Source organism: Impatiens glandulifera, chromosome 9, assembly GCF_907164915.1.
Source record: "Impatiens glandulifera chromosome 9, dImpGla2.1, whole genome shotgun sequence".
Classification (NCBI taxonomy): Eukaryota; Viridiplantae; Streptophyta; class Magnoliopsida; order Ericales; family Balsaminaceae; genus Impatiens; species Impatiens glandulifera.
Genome location: NC_061870.1, coordinates 34645189 through 34658425, shown reverse-complemented (window position 1 = coordinate 34658425; position 13237 = coordinate 34645189). Strand labels below are relative to the sequence as shown.

Sequence of the window (13237 nt, the reverse complement as noted above, 5' to 3'; positions counted from 1 at the left end):
AAAGTGAGTCAATTAGAACAGGAACTAGTTCAGGTTTTTGAATCAAACTTTGAAGCAACAATACTCTGCTTGATTCTGTAATTTAAAAGAAAAAGGATGACTTAGCCCACATAAGAGAAAGAAGAAAACATCTTCTGTCTTAAAGAGATGTAGATGTTCACGAAAGCTGAGGCCATTTGCGCCCTAAGTTCTTGAGAGAAGTGATCAGATCTGCTAGACCCCCCTGGATCTAAAGCACTTTTTCACTTTTCTGTTAAAAGAGGGACTTGAGTTCAATTTGTGATATTTGAAGGCTGCAAATTTGATGGCATTGGCAACACAGTGACTATTACGAAGGGTGAGTCACACTTGAAGATGATTTTGTCCATATATTTTTGGATGCTTATTGCTGTTGTCTTTCTCAGTGGCATATTTCAGATAATGGATTGTTATCATCTCTGGCCTTGGAAAGGTACTATGAATTGTTTATGTGTTGCTGGGTTATTGATAACTTACTGTGTTTTTCTATTAAACTAGATGCAAAGTGTTGGTGTTATTTCTTAAGAATGTTTTCGTTTTTTTGTGGTTTTCATTGCTCATTTCTTTTGTTCAACTTGAAAATTTAGTTCAAATTCAATACTTTATTCAAGAGGCAAACAAATTATAATGGAAGACTGGGATGAAATTTACAAACCCATGAGAAAAGTGTGATCTTATTATCGCCTTTATTATACTTCAATTGAACTACATGCATTATGACAAAAACATTGTTATGTTTGATAACTTCTAGGATTAACTTTGTTAAAGGAAACTTGTGTCCCAATAGAGTTAAAACTCAAAACAAACCTAACCAACATCAACAACCAAATCTTTCAAACAAATAAATATTTGCTCAAGCCCAATGTTGTTGTTCATACAGCTATAGCTCATTCATTTTTTCTTGTTTTCATCGTTTCATGTCATAAACCATTTGCTTTGTAAATCCAGCACATTTCTCTATCAATTACAGCCTCTTTTGCACAAGCTACTTCATCATCATCTCAAGATTCAAAAGTAGCAGTGTGCATTGAAAGGTGTGTTATTCTCAGCAGCATGATATTTTCCTTCTTTCACAAGATTTTTGTGGCCAGATGGAGAAAGAAACACAATTTCAACTCTTCAAGCATTCAAAGTGAATTAGAAGTAACCGGGGCGAATACCACAGGGCTCGAGCAAAAAGAACGAAACCTGAAAGAAGGATTTATTATCGATGAGAATGACCACCACGATTCTCTAGAGGTCTTCTACTTGAAAAATCTAGAAGATGGAATAAGAAGAAGAAGAAGATTAAGAAGGAGAAGAACCATGACTTATTTGCCCAAACATCTGCTTAATTCTCCAATGGAACAAGACAATCTGATGTATGATAGAGGTAATAATAAATCATCTCTAAATTCTAATAAGCCCAACAAACAGGATATACCAAATATTGTTCAACAAGAAAATGCACCACCAATTTCAGTTCCTCCACCTTCATCTCAGAAAAGAAAGCAACTTCCCCCTCCGCCACCACCACCACTGCCGCCTCCTTCATCTCAGAAAAGAAAGCAACTACCCTCTCTTCCTCCGCCACCGCCGCCACCACCACTGCCGCCGCCTCCTCATTCTTTTTATCGGCTGCCTCCAAAGAAGAGAATCCCTTTACCTTTACCTCCACCACCACCACCTTCTCATTCTCTTTCTCTTTATCAGCTGCCTCCAAAGAAGAGAATCCCTTTACCTCCACCACTACCAAGATTTCAAGTAAATGGTGTATCACTATCAGGGGAAAACCGACGAAAACCAATTACAACTGACAGAAAAAAGACTTCTGCCAAAAAGATCGATAATGAACAAACGAAACTGAAGCCGCTTCACTGGGACAAACTAATATTAGCCAATGCTGATCATTCTATGGTTTGGGATGAGATAAATATTGATGGATCTTTCAGGTAAATTAATGTATGAATTCATTCCTTCTTAGCATTTTATGACCAATCATTTCTTCTTGTTTGTTCATCAGGATCGATGATGATCTAATAAAAGCACTATTTGGTTATTCTACTATCAACAAAAATTTCCCCGACCAGATCATCTCAAGTTCAACAAATCCCAACTCCGTCCTCAATACTCGAATCTTCATCCTTGACCCGCGAAAATCCCAGAATGCAGCAATCATAATCAGATCTCTGGATGTCTCTCAAAGAGAAATAATCGATGCTCTCTTTGATGGACAAGGACTTTCAGTTGATATACTAGAAAAACTCGTAAAGATCTGCCCAACCAAAGATGAAGAAGACAAGCTAATCCAATTCAATGGCAACCCATCAAAGCTTGCTAACGCCGAATCCTTCCTATACCATATTCTGAAATCCGTTCCCTTTGCTTTCGCACGTCTGAACGCTATGCTTTTCATGTCAAGTTACGATAACGACATCCTTCACGTAAAGGAATCGCTTCAAACACTCGAGACCGCTTGCAATGAACTAAGGACTCGCGGAATCTTCTTTAAACTTCTGGAAGCCATTCTCAAAACCGGTAATCTGATGAACGCTGGAACTTCAAGGGGAAACGCACAAGGCTTCAACCTCAACTCCCTTAGAAAACTCTCCTCCATTAAATCCACAGACGGAAAGACTTCATTGCTCCACTTTGTGGTTGAACAAGTCATTTACTCCGAAGGAGCGACTAATACTATTAGTACAAGGCTACATAGTGAGTTCTCCAATGTGAAGAAAGCATCCTCACTAGATTATTATTACCACAATGACATGTGTGCCGATCTCAAAAGGCGAGTTGACGAGATAAAGCTGCTCGTGAAACAATGCTGCGAAAACAACAGACGAGGATGTTTCGGGGAAGAAATGAAGGGATTTGTGGAGAAATGTGAGGAAGAACTTACTATAGTGAAGGAAGAAGAAACAAGAATAATGTCACTTGTGAAGAGGACAACAGAATATTACCAAGTGGGTGGAGATTCAGGGACGAAATCTCTTCAGTTGTTTATTATAGTGAAAGATTTTGTCGATATGGTGGATCAAGTATGCATTGATATTTCGATGAAACTAGAGAAGAAGACGAAGAAGATGAACACAACATCACCTCTGCCACTAACCGGTCTCCAAAACTTAAGAAAGTCAACCGGAATCATCATCTCTACTGACTCAGAAGACGATGATTTGCTTTCTTTTTAAGGAAAGTCAGTAGTTTCTTGTAACAACCAACCAACCAACCCCAAGTTTTAAATAAAGAAAAAATGAAAATTTCCATGAAATTGTTTTAAAAGCATCTAAGTGGGCTCCTGTTAGTCCCACTGAGCCATCCTAGAGTCAAGTTGTCTTCAATAAGAGAGTCCCCACAATGACATAAACAGAAGGGAGGAAGACTTGGGGAAGACTTTTAGCTTCAATAAATTATTAGAATTCTCAAATTCAAGACATAGAAAGAAAATATCAAACATGATCCGTCTAGGAGAGAAGATGGAAGTTGTGAGTGTGAATCTGATCGTTAAAGCTTGTTCTCATGCGACTAAGGCTCACAAGTTCCCCGGAAAATCATACCTCACACACAAAATCTCAGGAAGCCCTTCCGATGTGATCGTCTTCACCTTTCCCGGTTCTTGGCATGTCAATGACTGGTTCCACCACAAACAGTTCGGACAAGTTGAGATCAACACCGATTTATTCCCTTCCCTCAAAAGCTTAATCCCAAACCAACCTGCACCACTTCTTAACGAGGCATTCTTACAGAAATTCCATCAACTTCTTCTAAACACATCATTTGAAAAAGAGGTATGTATCAACAGAGTTTCAGCTTCAAACCAGCAGCATAGAATAACCCTTTTTTTAAACAAAATTTCAGGTGGGAAAAGCAAAGAGAGAGAAAAACCGTGTAATATTTGCTGGGCATTCTTCAGGTGGTCCCATGGCAATACTTGCAACCCTTTGGTTCCTCGAGAAGTTTGAAAACTGCCAAACATCTCCACCTCTCTGCATGACATTCGGTTCGCCCCTTATTGGCGATAAAATCCTCAAATACGCAGTGAACAGAGAGAATTGGGCGCGTTTCTTCCTTCACGTTGTCCTGAGATACGATATTGTCCCTCGTATAATGCTCACGCCTCTCTCTTCCATAGAACAAGATTTGGCAAAGCTCCTTCTCTACTTCAATAATCCCAAGGAACAGTCTTCTCAAACTGAAAGTGTAGCCGAATCATTGTTCGTCAATGTCATGAAGAACGTGTCGTGTGTGGCGAACCATTCCGCCTGCTCTCTCATGGAGTGTACAAACCCGTTACTGCAAAATTTCACCAACTTCATCGATATCAGCCCTTACAGACCTTTTGGAACTTATATCTTCTGCACAGGAAACGGGAAGCTAATTGCAGTCAATAACCCAGATGCGGTTCTTCAATTGCTTTTCAGTTGTGCCCAGTTAACCAACGAGGCAGAATTTAGCGATGTAGCTGTCAAAAGCATGAAACAAAATCTGGGTTACGAAGATGAATTGAAGGAAAGCTTAGAGATGCAAAATCTTGTCATTTTGGACGATCATCTTGAAGACCAAGACAACTCCCCCGCCTTAAATGACCTCGGCCTGGTGCGTTTTCATTTATTTTTTGTTAATTCCTGTAAAAGAAAAACAAATTCTTGAATTCTCAGTAAGTTCTATAACAGGACACAAGAGCAAGGCTATGCCTTCGAGCTGCAGCAGCACTAGAGAAACGTAAAGAGGAAAATCAGAAGAGAGTCGATTCTTACAAGAACAAAATTAGCGAAAAGCTAAACCACATAAAAGACTACCAAACAGAATCCGAAGCTCGGAAGGTAGGTTACTACGACGCCTTCAAGTTGCAGAATGAAGAAAGAGATTTCCAAGTTAACGTGGCCAGGCTCGAGTTAGCAGGCATTTGGGACGAGATCATTGAGATGTTGAAGAGAGAGGAACTTCCAGACGCATTTGAAAGCCGGAAAGATTGGATAGAACTGGGGACTTCGTTCAGACGACTGGTGGAGCCCCTAGACATTGCCAATTACTATAGGCATTTAATGAATGAAGACACCGGCCCATATCTTATAACTGGAAGGCCAACACGTTACAAATACACGCAAAGGTGGAGAGAAAATGTGGAAAAGGAAGAGAAGCCATGTGAGAGCTCTGAGTCTTGTTTATGGGCTGAGGTTGAGGAAATGAAGATGAGACCTTATGAAGAGATCAAAAATCAAATTCAATCCATGGAGAGAAACCTATTGCATTGGATTGATAAGGGTATGATCGGTAGGGACGTGTTTTTGGAACAATCTACATTCTCCAAATGGTGGAAACCACTCTATCAGAATCATAGATGGGAAACCTGCCTTCAACACTACATATAACCACCCATTAAATAGTGGTTTTGTAACATTCCCATAATTTCTTCTACTGAATAAGATACTCTGTACAAGTGGAATGAATGAATGAATAAATTCGCAATTTATCAATAAATAGAAGGATTCATTTTTAAGAACATCAACATAGTAGCAGAAAATAAGTGAACTTGCCTCTTGCTGAGAAAACATTGTTTGACAGCAAAGGCTTCATAAAATTATCAGACCAATGCCAGCACAAAGTTCTCCAGAATTGTTGAGCTGTTGTTGACATAGGGAAGAACATTGTATATGATACATAAGTGCATTCAATTCAATTTATGTGGACAAACCATCAGATGTGATTCAGCCTCCCATCTCTTACGAGATGATGTACCTGCTTCGATTGTAAGGAAAAAATGGAAAATGGAAAGAAAAAAGGAAATGACAGGCTATTCAGTTTCAATACCAATATATATATCCACGAATCGCAATCCTTTACACCAGCAGCATGCACCACAATGATATTGATCAGTTATATAGAGAACCTGCTAGAATCAATAAGCTTCTGGAAAACACATATCTATAAGCTTGGATTAGGTAAAAAAAAAAGATTATCAGAGTTTGTGTATAAATAAAAACACGTGAGATAAGCAAAAACAAGACTCAAAGAAAAGAAAAATACTGAACAAAATATAAACTCATCCTAAGACCTTATAATCAAGCTACGAGTTTGAGCCAAGCGAGTATCTTCCCCCGAAACACATTCATGGTTGTATTGCTTTCTACAACCTGGACAACGACCATCATCTTCAAGAATCCTCTTGTGGCAGAAGAGGCAAAGTCTGAACCCACATGAACAAGGCAGAAAGCTTGAATCCGTGAAATCCAAGTCTTCACAGCATATGGGGCATGATGATGGTGCAGAAACAACGTTTCCACAACTCCCCCATACACTGCCTCCCCCATGAACATGATTCCGAAATGAATGTATAGGAAGGCTCAGCTGCTTCGACAATGAAGGAAGACTCTGTGGGCGATAAGTATCGTCATGTTTCCATGCTCTGACATTAGTTGGATTCTGCTGCACAGTTTCCACAACCTCTGGCTTTGGAATGTCAATTCCATTAACATGATCTGCATTCTCAACCTCTTGCAATGGCTCTAAGAAAGAACCGTGTTGTTCCTGCTTGATATCTGTAGCAGCCAAAGCATCAGCAATTGTCTCCCAATCATCCAAGCATCCGTCATCATCTTCTCCGGTTAGGCTACCGGAGAAACTTCCACTGCTGCTGCTGCTGCTGCAGGTAAAATTTGTACCCGACAAATTACTGCTACTGTGGAGACTGGTAGGGCTGTAGGAAGGGGAATCCAACTCACAATAGAGGTGGATGGACTTCTCTTCACCTTCAACTGTACGATTCTCCTTCTGCACGTTCATAGGCGAAATGAATCCTCCGTTTCCGTCAGTTTCATCATTGGTTTCCTTGTTTTTGACTGCATAGAACACAAATTTCATTATCGGAAGTGAAATGGAGTGGAAAGAGTTGGATGATTACCTTGAGAGAGCCACTGCTCACGACGAACGTCCAGCTTACACTGCTTTAATTTGGCAGACCTGTTGACCTGATAACCAAAAATCGTGGTAGAAAAGCAATAGAAATGATGAATTATGGTATAATAGAAAGGGAAAATGAAGTTTCCAGAAAGATAAATGATGCTCACCCTCTTTTTCTTGGGAAAATCTTTAGGATTTGAGGCGGACATAGGGATGGAAGCGGTGGTGCCGATTGAATCAGAAATCATATCTGTTGAGTTCATTCAGTCTGGACCAAAACCCTAGAACTGGAATCAGGAAAATATCTGACGATGGATTGAGAAGAGATAAAAACAACTGGATTAACGGATTGATTGTTGAATTGAGAGAGAAAAGAGAAACTCTGGATTACTTGATGACCAAAAACTCTTCTCCTAATGGCCTTAATGGCCTAATGGACCCCCTTTTTCGGAATCCAACCACAGGGGAAATTTGATGAAAGGACCCTAATGGCCTTAATTGAAAAAATGATTTGTGTCTAATAAAAATTGCGTAAACCTCAATTCTTGAACAAAAATACTCTAAACCATGGAACTCAATTCGTCGAGTATGCCGTCGCGTGCCGAACAGTCGCGAGACGCGACCGGCATCGCGACGAATTAGGGTTCCGTCGCGTCACGACGGGATATTTTCGTCGTAACACAAAGAAAATAGTCATTTTCACACGTTTTATTGGACGGCAACCGACATTTGCGAGACGTAACCGACAATCGCGAGACGCAAACTTTTTAAAAAAAAAATTCGATAAATATTTCAAAAAAAATAAAAAATTACGTCTCGCAATTATAAATTTTCCCATGGCATTGTCGACTTTTCACACGGCATTGTCGACTTTTCGCATTGTATTCGATTGCGTCTCGCGACAAGGACAATTTCGTCAAAAAATAAATAAAAAAATGTCATAGCGCATTATGCGCTTGTAAAAAATCAAATAATGTCATTTCGTCAAATTTCCCTATAATTAAAAATATTTTTTAAAATTAAATTAAATAAGGGTCGAATTACAGTTATACCCACGGGCTTTGTCATTATTTATAACGTGGTCCCTTTTTTCACTTTCTTTTTTGGGCTAAATACCATTTCTAGGCTGTGGAATATGTTTGGATGGAGATATTTTTTTTCACATAACATGATTTTGTAATACAATGAAACAAGCATGAATATTATTGGTAATTTTTTTTTATGACAACACTGATTTTATTTTTTTTTAGATAATTCTTGCGGGTTAAACACATATTCCACGAACACACTCAACCAATTTAACTAGAAGAACGAAACTTATCGTCTAACAAATTCGAACCCATAATCTCAATGAGGCTATAAATATTATTAATATGGTAGAATAGTGAAAAAAAAATCAACTTTCAAACTTATCCTAGAGTTTAGTATATAAAGGCTTCAAAAAAAACATTAACAAAATCATTTTAACCTACTAAAACCTACCTATGCTATTTGAGTGTTTTTTAATCTTATCATAATTAAATATAAATTTTTTTAATTTTTTCATTAATCTTATTATTTATTTTATTAATTAAAATATAAAATATTTCTATTTTAAAAAATAAGTAAAATATTATTATTATATATTAATACTTTTTTAAAAAATTATTAAAAAAAACTCTTAAAAATTTCTGTAAATTAACATTATATAAATAAAATAAGTTAGAAAAAAAGCATCATATAAAATTTCATAACAAGTGCATGAATAAGATATGTATTGTGAAAAGTAGCTTTTAAAATAGGATTTAATAAGTAATTGTTATCCATAGGGACTTGACTGGTCTTTTAAGACAATCCAAAAGTATATTTTATAGCTACCAATTTTTTATATATTTTAATGTTTAAAAATTAATAATAAATTTGTATTAGTTGTCTAATAATAATAATAATTATTATTATTATTATAATGTGATGAATTTGCTTAGTCATTTCATTCACAATGTTATGCTTATGACTTTGATATCAAACAAATGTTTGACTTGTTAGTATATGTCACATTGGAAGAACAATTTATTTTTGCCTTTATTTTTAATTGGGACATCTCTTTTTCTTTTTTCTTTTTTTTTTGTTATATTTGGTTAAATATTACAAATTTATAAAAAAATAAATTCAAACCAATCTATTTAGATCAATTTTCACACATCTCAACTAATCTTTATCAAGGATATCATCTCCAATTATTACCATAACTTCTTATTTTAATATGATTTTTTCAATAAGAATAGTCTAATGTCCCTCTCATTAATATAATTATTGGAAGTTTAGTTTAATATTAAAAACAATTACATATCAAGTTTTAATAGTTTTTTCTTAGGTAGGATGAAACTTCTTTAAAGTGTTTAGTTTTAATTATTTGTAATTATTTAAATACTATAATAAATTTTTTGTTAAGATAAATAAATTGAATTTCAATAACATAAATATAATTTTGTCTTTATACTTGATAAATCAGTTTAGAAATAAATGCACTCAATCAGTTTACAAATAAAAGTCAATTTTTGTTCTTAACAGGATCAGTCATAGTCTATAATAAGTAGGGATGTATTTCATTATAAAGTAATTAAATATAAAAAATACTTATTATTATAATAAGAAGAAACATAATATTACAATTTTGTGTGAGTTTAAAGTTATTTTAAAAAATACAAATTATTAATGAAAAATAAGTTATTTGATTTTTTAATTAATTAAACTACTATAATATTATTTTATATTTAAATTTATAAAAAATTGAAATATTTGGATAAAAAAAACAAGACAGTGATATATAAGTTTGTAATAATAAATTAAAAAAAAAAAATCATTATCTAACTAACTACAACAGTCCACCTACATCAACTTGTCTATTTATTTATTTATTTATTTATCTATATAGTGAGGTATTATTTATTTAAGTTTTAGTATTAATATTTTGCTTGTGTGATTAAATATTAAATTAGACTTAATTTTAATTATCCACTAGTCTTGCTGACTGATTTTTTATTTATTTATTTTTTAGTTTTTAATTTTTTTTATTTTTTTGACAGTTCTTTGTTTATTGTTGATCAATTAGCAAAATAATTATGGATTTTTTTTTTAATTAGTTGAATTATCAAGGACGATTTTTTTTTATTTTTTTTTGGTATTGTAGGTCAATTGAGATTCGGATATATTTTTATAAAATTCACCTAATGATATTTTTATTGATATTTTTATTGTTAAAGTTATATAAGATGAGGTTTGTTTATTGTTAAAGTTATATAAGATGAGGTTTGATTTAACGATTTCAAATGTTCTTAATTTATTATTTACATGATATTTATAAAAAAATGATAAATATTACTAATTTAATTATTGAATTTTAGAGAATTGATAATTAAAAATTTGTTAAAATTATATAATTAAATTAATGAAATAAATATTTTATTTATTTATTTTTAAATATAAAATAAATAAACTCTAAAAATCTTACAGGATAAGATTTAAAAGAAAATAAACGAAATTCTCATCCAAATTGGGTCATTAGACTAATTTTAATAAATAAAAGAAAATCATATAATATAAAGATTGCTATAGAAAATGAAATTATGACATATACAAATTAATTTGGTGAGAATAAACTTTGACAACTAAAATCAGTTGGGAACGGAGATTCGGATAAACCGTCTGCCAAAGGCCACGTGTTATTTAATTAATTAATTTACAAAAATACCACTTCCCACACGCGCTAGTCTACACGCGTTTAGACAAACACTATCTGGTGTAGATAAATAAATGGCAGAACAAAATAGATAGAACTCATAGAGTCAATTTCCCTTTTCTTCTTCTTCTTCTCTCCATTTCGTACGGCTTACCATTTCCATTTCTACACACCTGCAGATTCCTCTGCCGGAGAATCATGTCGCCACACGGTACCGACGGCAATCATTCACGTGCTTCCGATTCCTCCGATGGACACGCCGCCGCCGTCGCCGGAGGAGCTGAGATTGTTTTGTTCGGAGTTCGAGTCAAAGTAGATCCGATGAGAAAGTGCGTCAGTTTAAATGACTTATCTCAGTACGAACTACCGCAGCAAGTACCACCTCCTATCTCTGCCGCTGTAGGCTACACCTCAGCCGATGACGCCATTCAGCATCGGACTCCGGGAAACAGCGAGCGGAAACGAGGTCGGATCTTCTTTTCGATTATCTTATTCAACTAATCTCATCATATCCTAGTACTATCCATCTGTTATTCATTCAATCGGATTGTTCGTACAGACTTAACATAAATATCATTTGATTGATGCGCATACATAGCTGTGAGGAACTGTGGAATTAATTGTTGTTGATCTCTGGAAATTGATCAGGAATTCCATGGACAGAGGATGAACACAAGCTTTTCCTGCTTGGATTGCAAAAAGTAGGAAAGGGAGACTGGAGAGGAATTTCAAGGAACTTTGTCAAGACTAGAACGCCTACTCAAGTTGCCAGCCATGCACAGAAATATTTCCTCCGCCGTAGCAACCTCAGCAAACGAAGAAGACGATCTAGCCTATTCGACATAACTGCTGAATCTGTAAGTTCATCACACATACATACATAGATAGATAGATAGATGATATAAATCGCTCTGTTTGATATATATATATATATATATATATATTTGATTCCATGATTTCAATCTAAAACATCTCATTCAGGCTCTATTTAGTGTAGATTTACAATTACAATTATGATGAAATTGCTTATAATCTCTCGTCTTCTTCACTTGTTTTTGTATTGGCGGTTAGGTTGCTGCAATCTCAATGGAAGAAGAAAACACAAATGAGTTTCTTCAATCTCCAAAGGAAGCCCCAGTCCCAGTCCCTGTTGTAATTGGATCTCAAATGCTATCAATTCCTGTTTCTGTTCCCGTGCAGATTGAGAATTCTATCCCAACACTGGCTTTGGAACAAATTGATCATGTTAAGAATGAATCATCAAGAGTTCATCATCATGTCCTACCAACCCCCTTTACATCAAGAACATCAGATTTGAACTCAATGACCACCAATCATCATCATCATCATCCTCTATCTCTGGATCTGTCACTTTCCTCCAGCCAGAATCACTTGCCAAGGTATTGTAACCTCAACAATGGTGAAAGCATAATCAGTGTTGCCTGAGACATAAAAAAAAATAAAAGGGTTGCAATTATTATATAAAGTAAAAGTAATTAGTTTGACTAAAAACTAATCCTTTGTGATTTGTGTATTGTACAGACAAAAACAACTTGCATTTGCTTCTTCTTGTTTCTTTTATTTGCATAAGATATCGATAAGATTCCTCCTGGTTTTTATTTAGTCTGTCTGTCTGCCTGCCTTAATATGTTATTAAATAATATGAATAGTACAATCCTGTTTGTTCTTGATCTGATTCCCCCTTGGTTGCCTTAATGGATTTGGGCTATTTGAATAATTTGAATAATTTTCAAATAATCCCATTTCTTTGTAAAGAAGAAAAGATCAAGTGGGTATTTTTATTTGAAAAAGAAAGAAAATGGTTGTTCTGTGATGGAGATCCATTTTATGATGTTAGTGGTGGTGCTCCATCCAATGTCATATGTTGTCAAAAGCTTTTGATTGGCTATTAAAAAAGGGTACATGATGCGCTTTCATTTGCTGGACACATATATATTTGTTTTTAGCTTTATTATTTTATTAGCATGATTTGACAGCATTTTTGTTATCTTATTATCATTATATAGTTTTACCCCACTTAATCTTCTTAGATTTGTCATTCAAATTAATATTTTGTGATCATTATTGATTCACTTACATCACTTATATATATCATTATCTTAAGTGGGGGTAGTATTTGATATTTCTTTTTGTTGCTTTGACTCAACATTTTTGGTAAAATGGCATAATCAATATTAGAACTAGATGGGTCACACAAAGATAGTCTAGCATATTCATAATCATTTCTACATTTTAATTATGATTCATATAGAGCTTGACGAGAAATTTTGGATAGATTGATTAAAATATGTTTGGTAGATTCACTCTTAAGAAAGATTTAATCAATTATTTTAGATCGATTGTTAGTTCGTGTTAATTTCTTAAGCTAAAAAAATATAAAAAAAAGGTGTATGTTAGGTTAGGTTACTTAGGTAGGTAATAGACTCTTCAAATAAGGGTTGATTTGATGCAAATATATAACCCACAAAAATGGATTATTAATAAGAAAGGGAATTAATAAGGTCTAGTGGCATATAGATTCGATTTGTCCCACTAATATTATTATTACAATCCAACACATTCCACTACTATTCTAGATAATATGACCAATCAATCAAA

The 13237-nt window shown here is 34.7% G+C and overlaps 4 protein-coding genes across 4 annotated transcripts; 3 read left to right on the top strand and 1 right to left on the bottom strand.

Annotated features, from left to right (window-relative positions):
* The first annotated feature begins 50 nt into the window (after positions 1 to 50).
* LOC124913940 (formin-like protein 4) lies at positions 51 to 3191 on the top strand. Its single transcript, XM_047454385.1, has 3 exons — positions 51 to 337; positions 405 to 1949; positions 2021 to 3191. Exons 2-3 carry the CDS (start codon positions 1072 to 1074, stop codon positions 3189 to 3191), a joined length of 2049 nt encoding a protein of 682 aa, XP_047310341.1. The 5' UTR covers positions 51 to 337; positions 405 to 1071.
* Positions 3192 to 3455: 264 nt separating this feature from the next.
* LOC124913941 (protein EDS1L-like) lies at positions 3456 to 5509 on the top strand. The gene is made up of 3 exons (XM_047454386.1): positions 3456 to 3788; positions 3859 to 4596; positions 4674 to 5509. The coding sequence occupies exons 1-3, from the start codon at positions 3456 to 3458 to the stop codon at positions 5370 to 5372; spliced, it is 1770 nt and encodes a 589-aa protein (XP_047310342.1). The 3' UTR covers positions 5373 to 5509.
* A 399-nt stretch (positions 5510 to 5908) lies between these two features.
* On the bottom strand, positions 5909 to 7307 carry LOC124913943. Its single transcript, XM_047454388.1, has 3 exons — positions 7068 to 7307; positions 6902 to 6968; positions 5909 to 6839 (listed from the first exon to the last, which is right to left on the bottom strand). Exons 1-3 carry the CDS (start codon positions 7161 to 7163, stop codon positions 6049 to 6051), a joined length of 954 nt encoding a protein of 317 aa, XP_047310344.1. The 5' UTR covers positions 7164 to 7307; the 3' UTR covers positions 5909 to 6048.
* A 3414-nt stretch (positions 7308 to 10721) lies between these two features.
* Positions 10722 to 12241, top strand: LOC124916798 (transcription factor MYB1R1-like). The gene is made up of 3 exons (XM_047457565.1): positions 10722 to 11084; positions 11267 to 11475; positions 11690 to 12241. The coding sequence occupies exons 1-3, from the start codon at positions 10817 to 10819 to the stop codon at positions 12062 to 12064; spliced, it is 852 nt and encodes a 283-aa protein (XP_047313521.1). The 5' UTR covers positions 10722 to 10816; the 3' UTR covers positions 12065 to 12241.
* Positions 12242 to 13237: the final 996 nt, after the last annotated feature.

Bases quoted from the DNA above. Each gene is read 5' to 3' on its own strand.
- LOC124913940 (XM_047454385.1), top strand. From the start codon at position 1,072: ATGATATTTTCCTTCTTTCACAAGATTTTTGTGGCCAGATGGAGAAAG. The intron at 1,950-2,020 runs GTAAATTAATGT...TTTGTTCATCAG, and splicing joins AATATTGATGGATCTTTCAG to GATCGATGATGATCTAATAA.
- LOC124913941 (XM_047454386.1), top strand. From the start codon at position 3,456: ATGATCCGTCTAGGAGAGAAGATGGAAGTTGTGAGTGTGAATCTGATC. The intron at 3,789-3,858 runs GTATGTATCAAC...ACAAAATTTCAG, and splicing joins ACACATCATTTGAAAAAGAG to GTGGGAAAAGCAAAGAGAGA. The intron at 4,597-4,673 runs GTGCGTTTTCAT...GTTCTATAACAG, and splicing joins CCTTAAATGACCTCGGCCTG to GACACAAGAGCAAGGCTATG.
- LOC124913943 (XM_047454388.1), bottom strand. From the start codon at position 7,163: ATGAACTCAACAGATATGATTTCTGATTCAATCGGCACCACCGCTTCC. The intron at 6,969-7,067 runs GTGAGCATCATT...TTTGGTTATCAG, and splicing joins ATTTTCCCAAGAAAAAGAGG to GTCAACAGGTCTGCCAAATT. The intron at 6,840-6,901 runs GTAATCATCCAA...TGTTCTATGCAG, and splicing joins TGAGCAGTGGCTCTCTCAAG to TCAAAAACAAGGAAACCAAT.
- LOC124916798 (XM_047457565.1), top strand. From the start codon at position 10,817: ATGTCGCCACACGGTACCGACGGCAATCATTCACGTGCTTCCGATTCC. The intron at 11,085-11,266 runs GTCGGATCTTCT...GAAATTGATCAG, and splicing joins AAACAGCGAGCGGAAACGAG to GAATTCCATGGACAGAGGAT. The intron at 11,476-11,689 runs GTAAGTTCATCA...ATTGGCGGTTAG, and splicing joins TCGACATAACTGCTGAATCT to GTTGCTGCAATCTCAATGGA.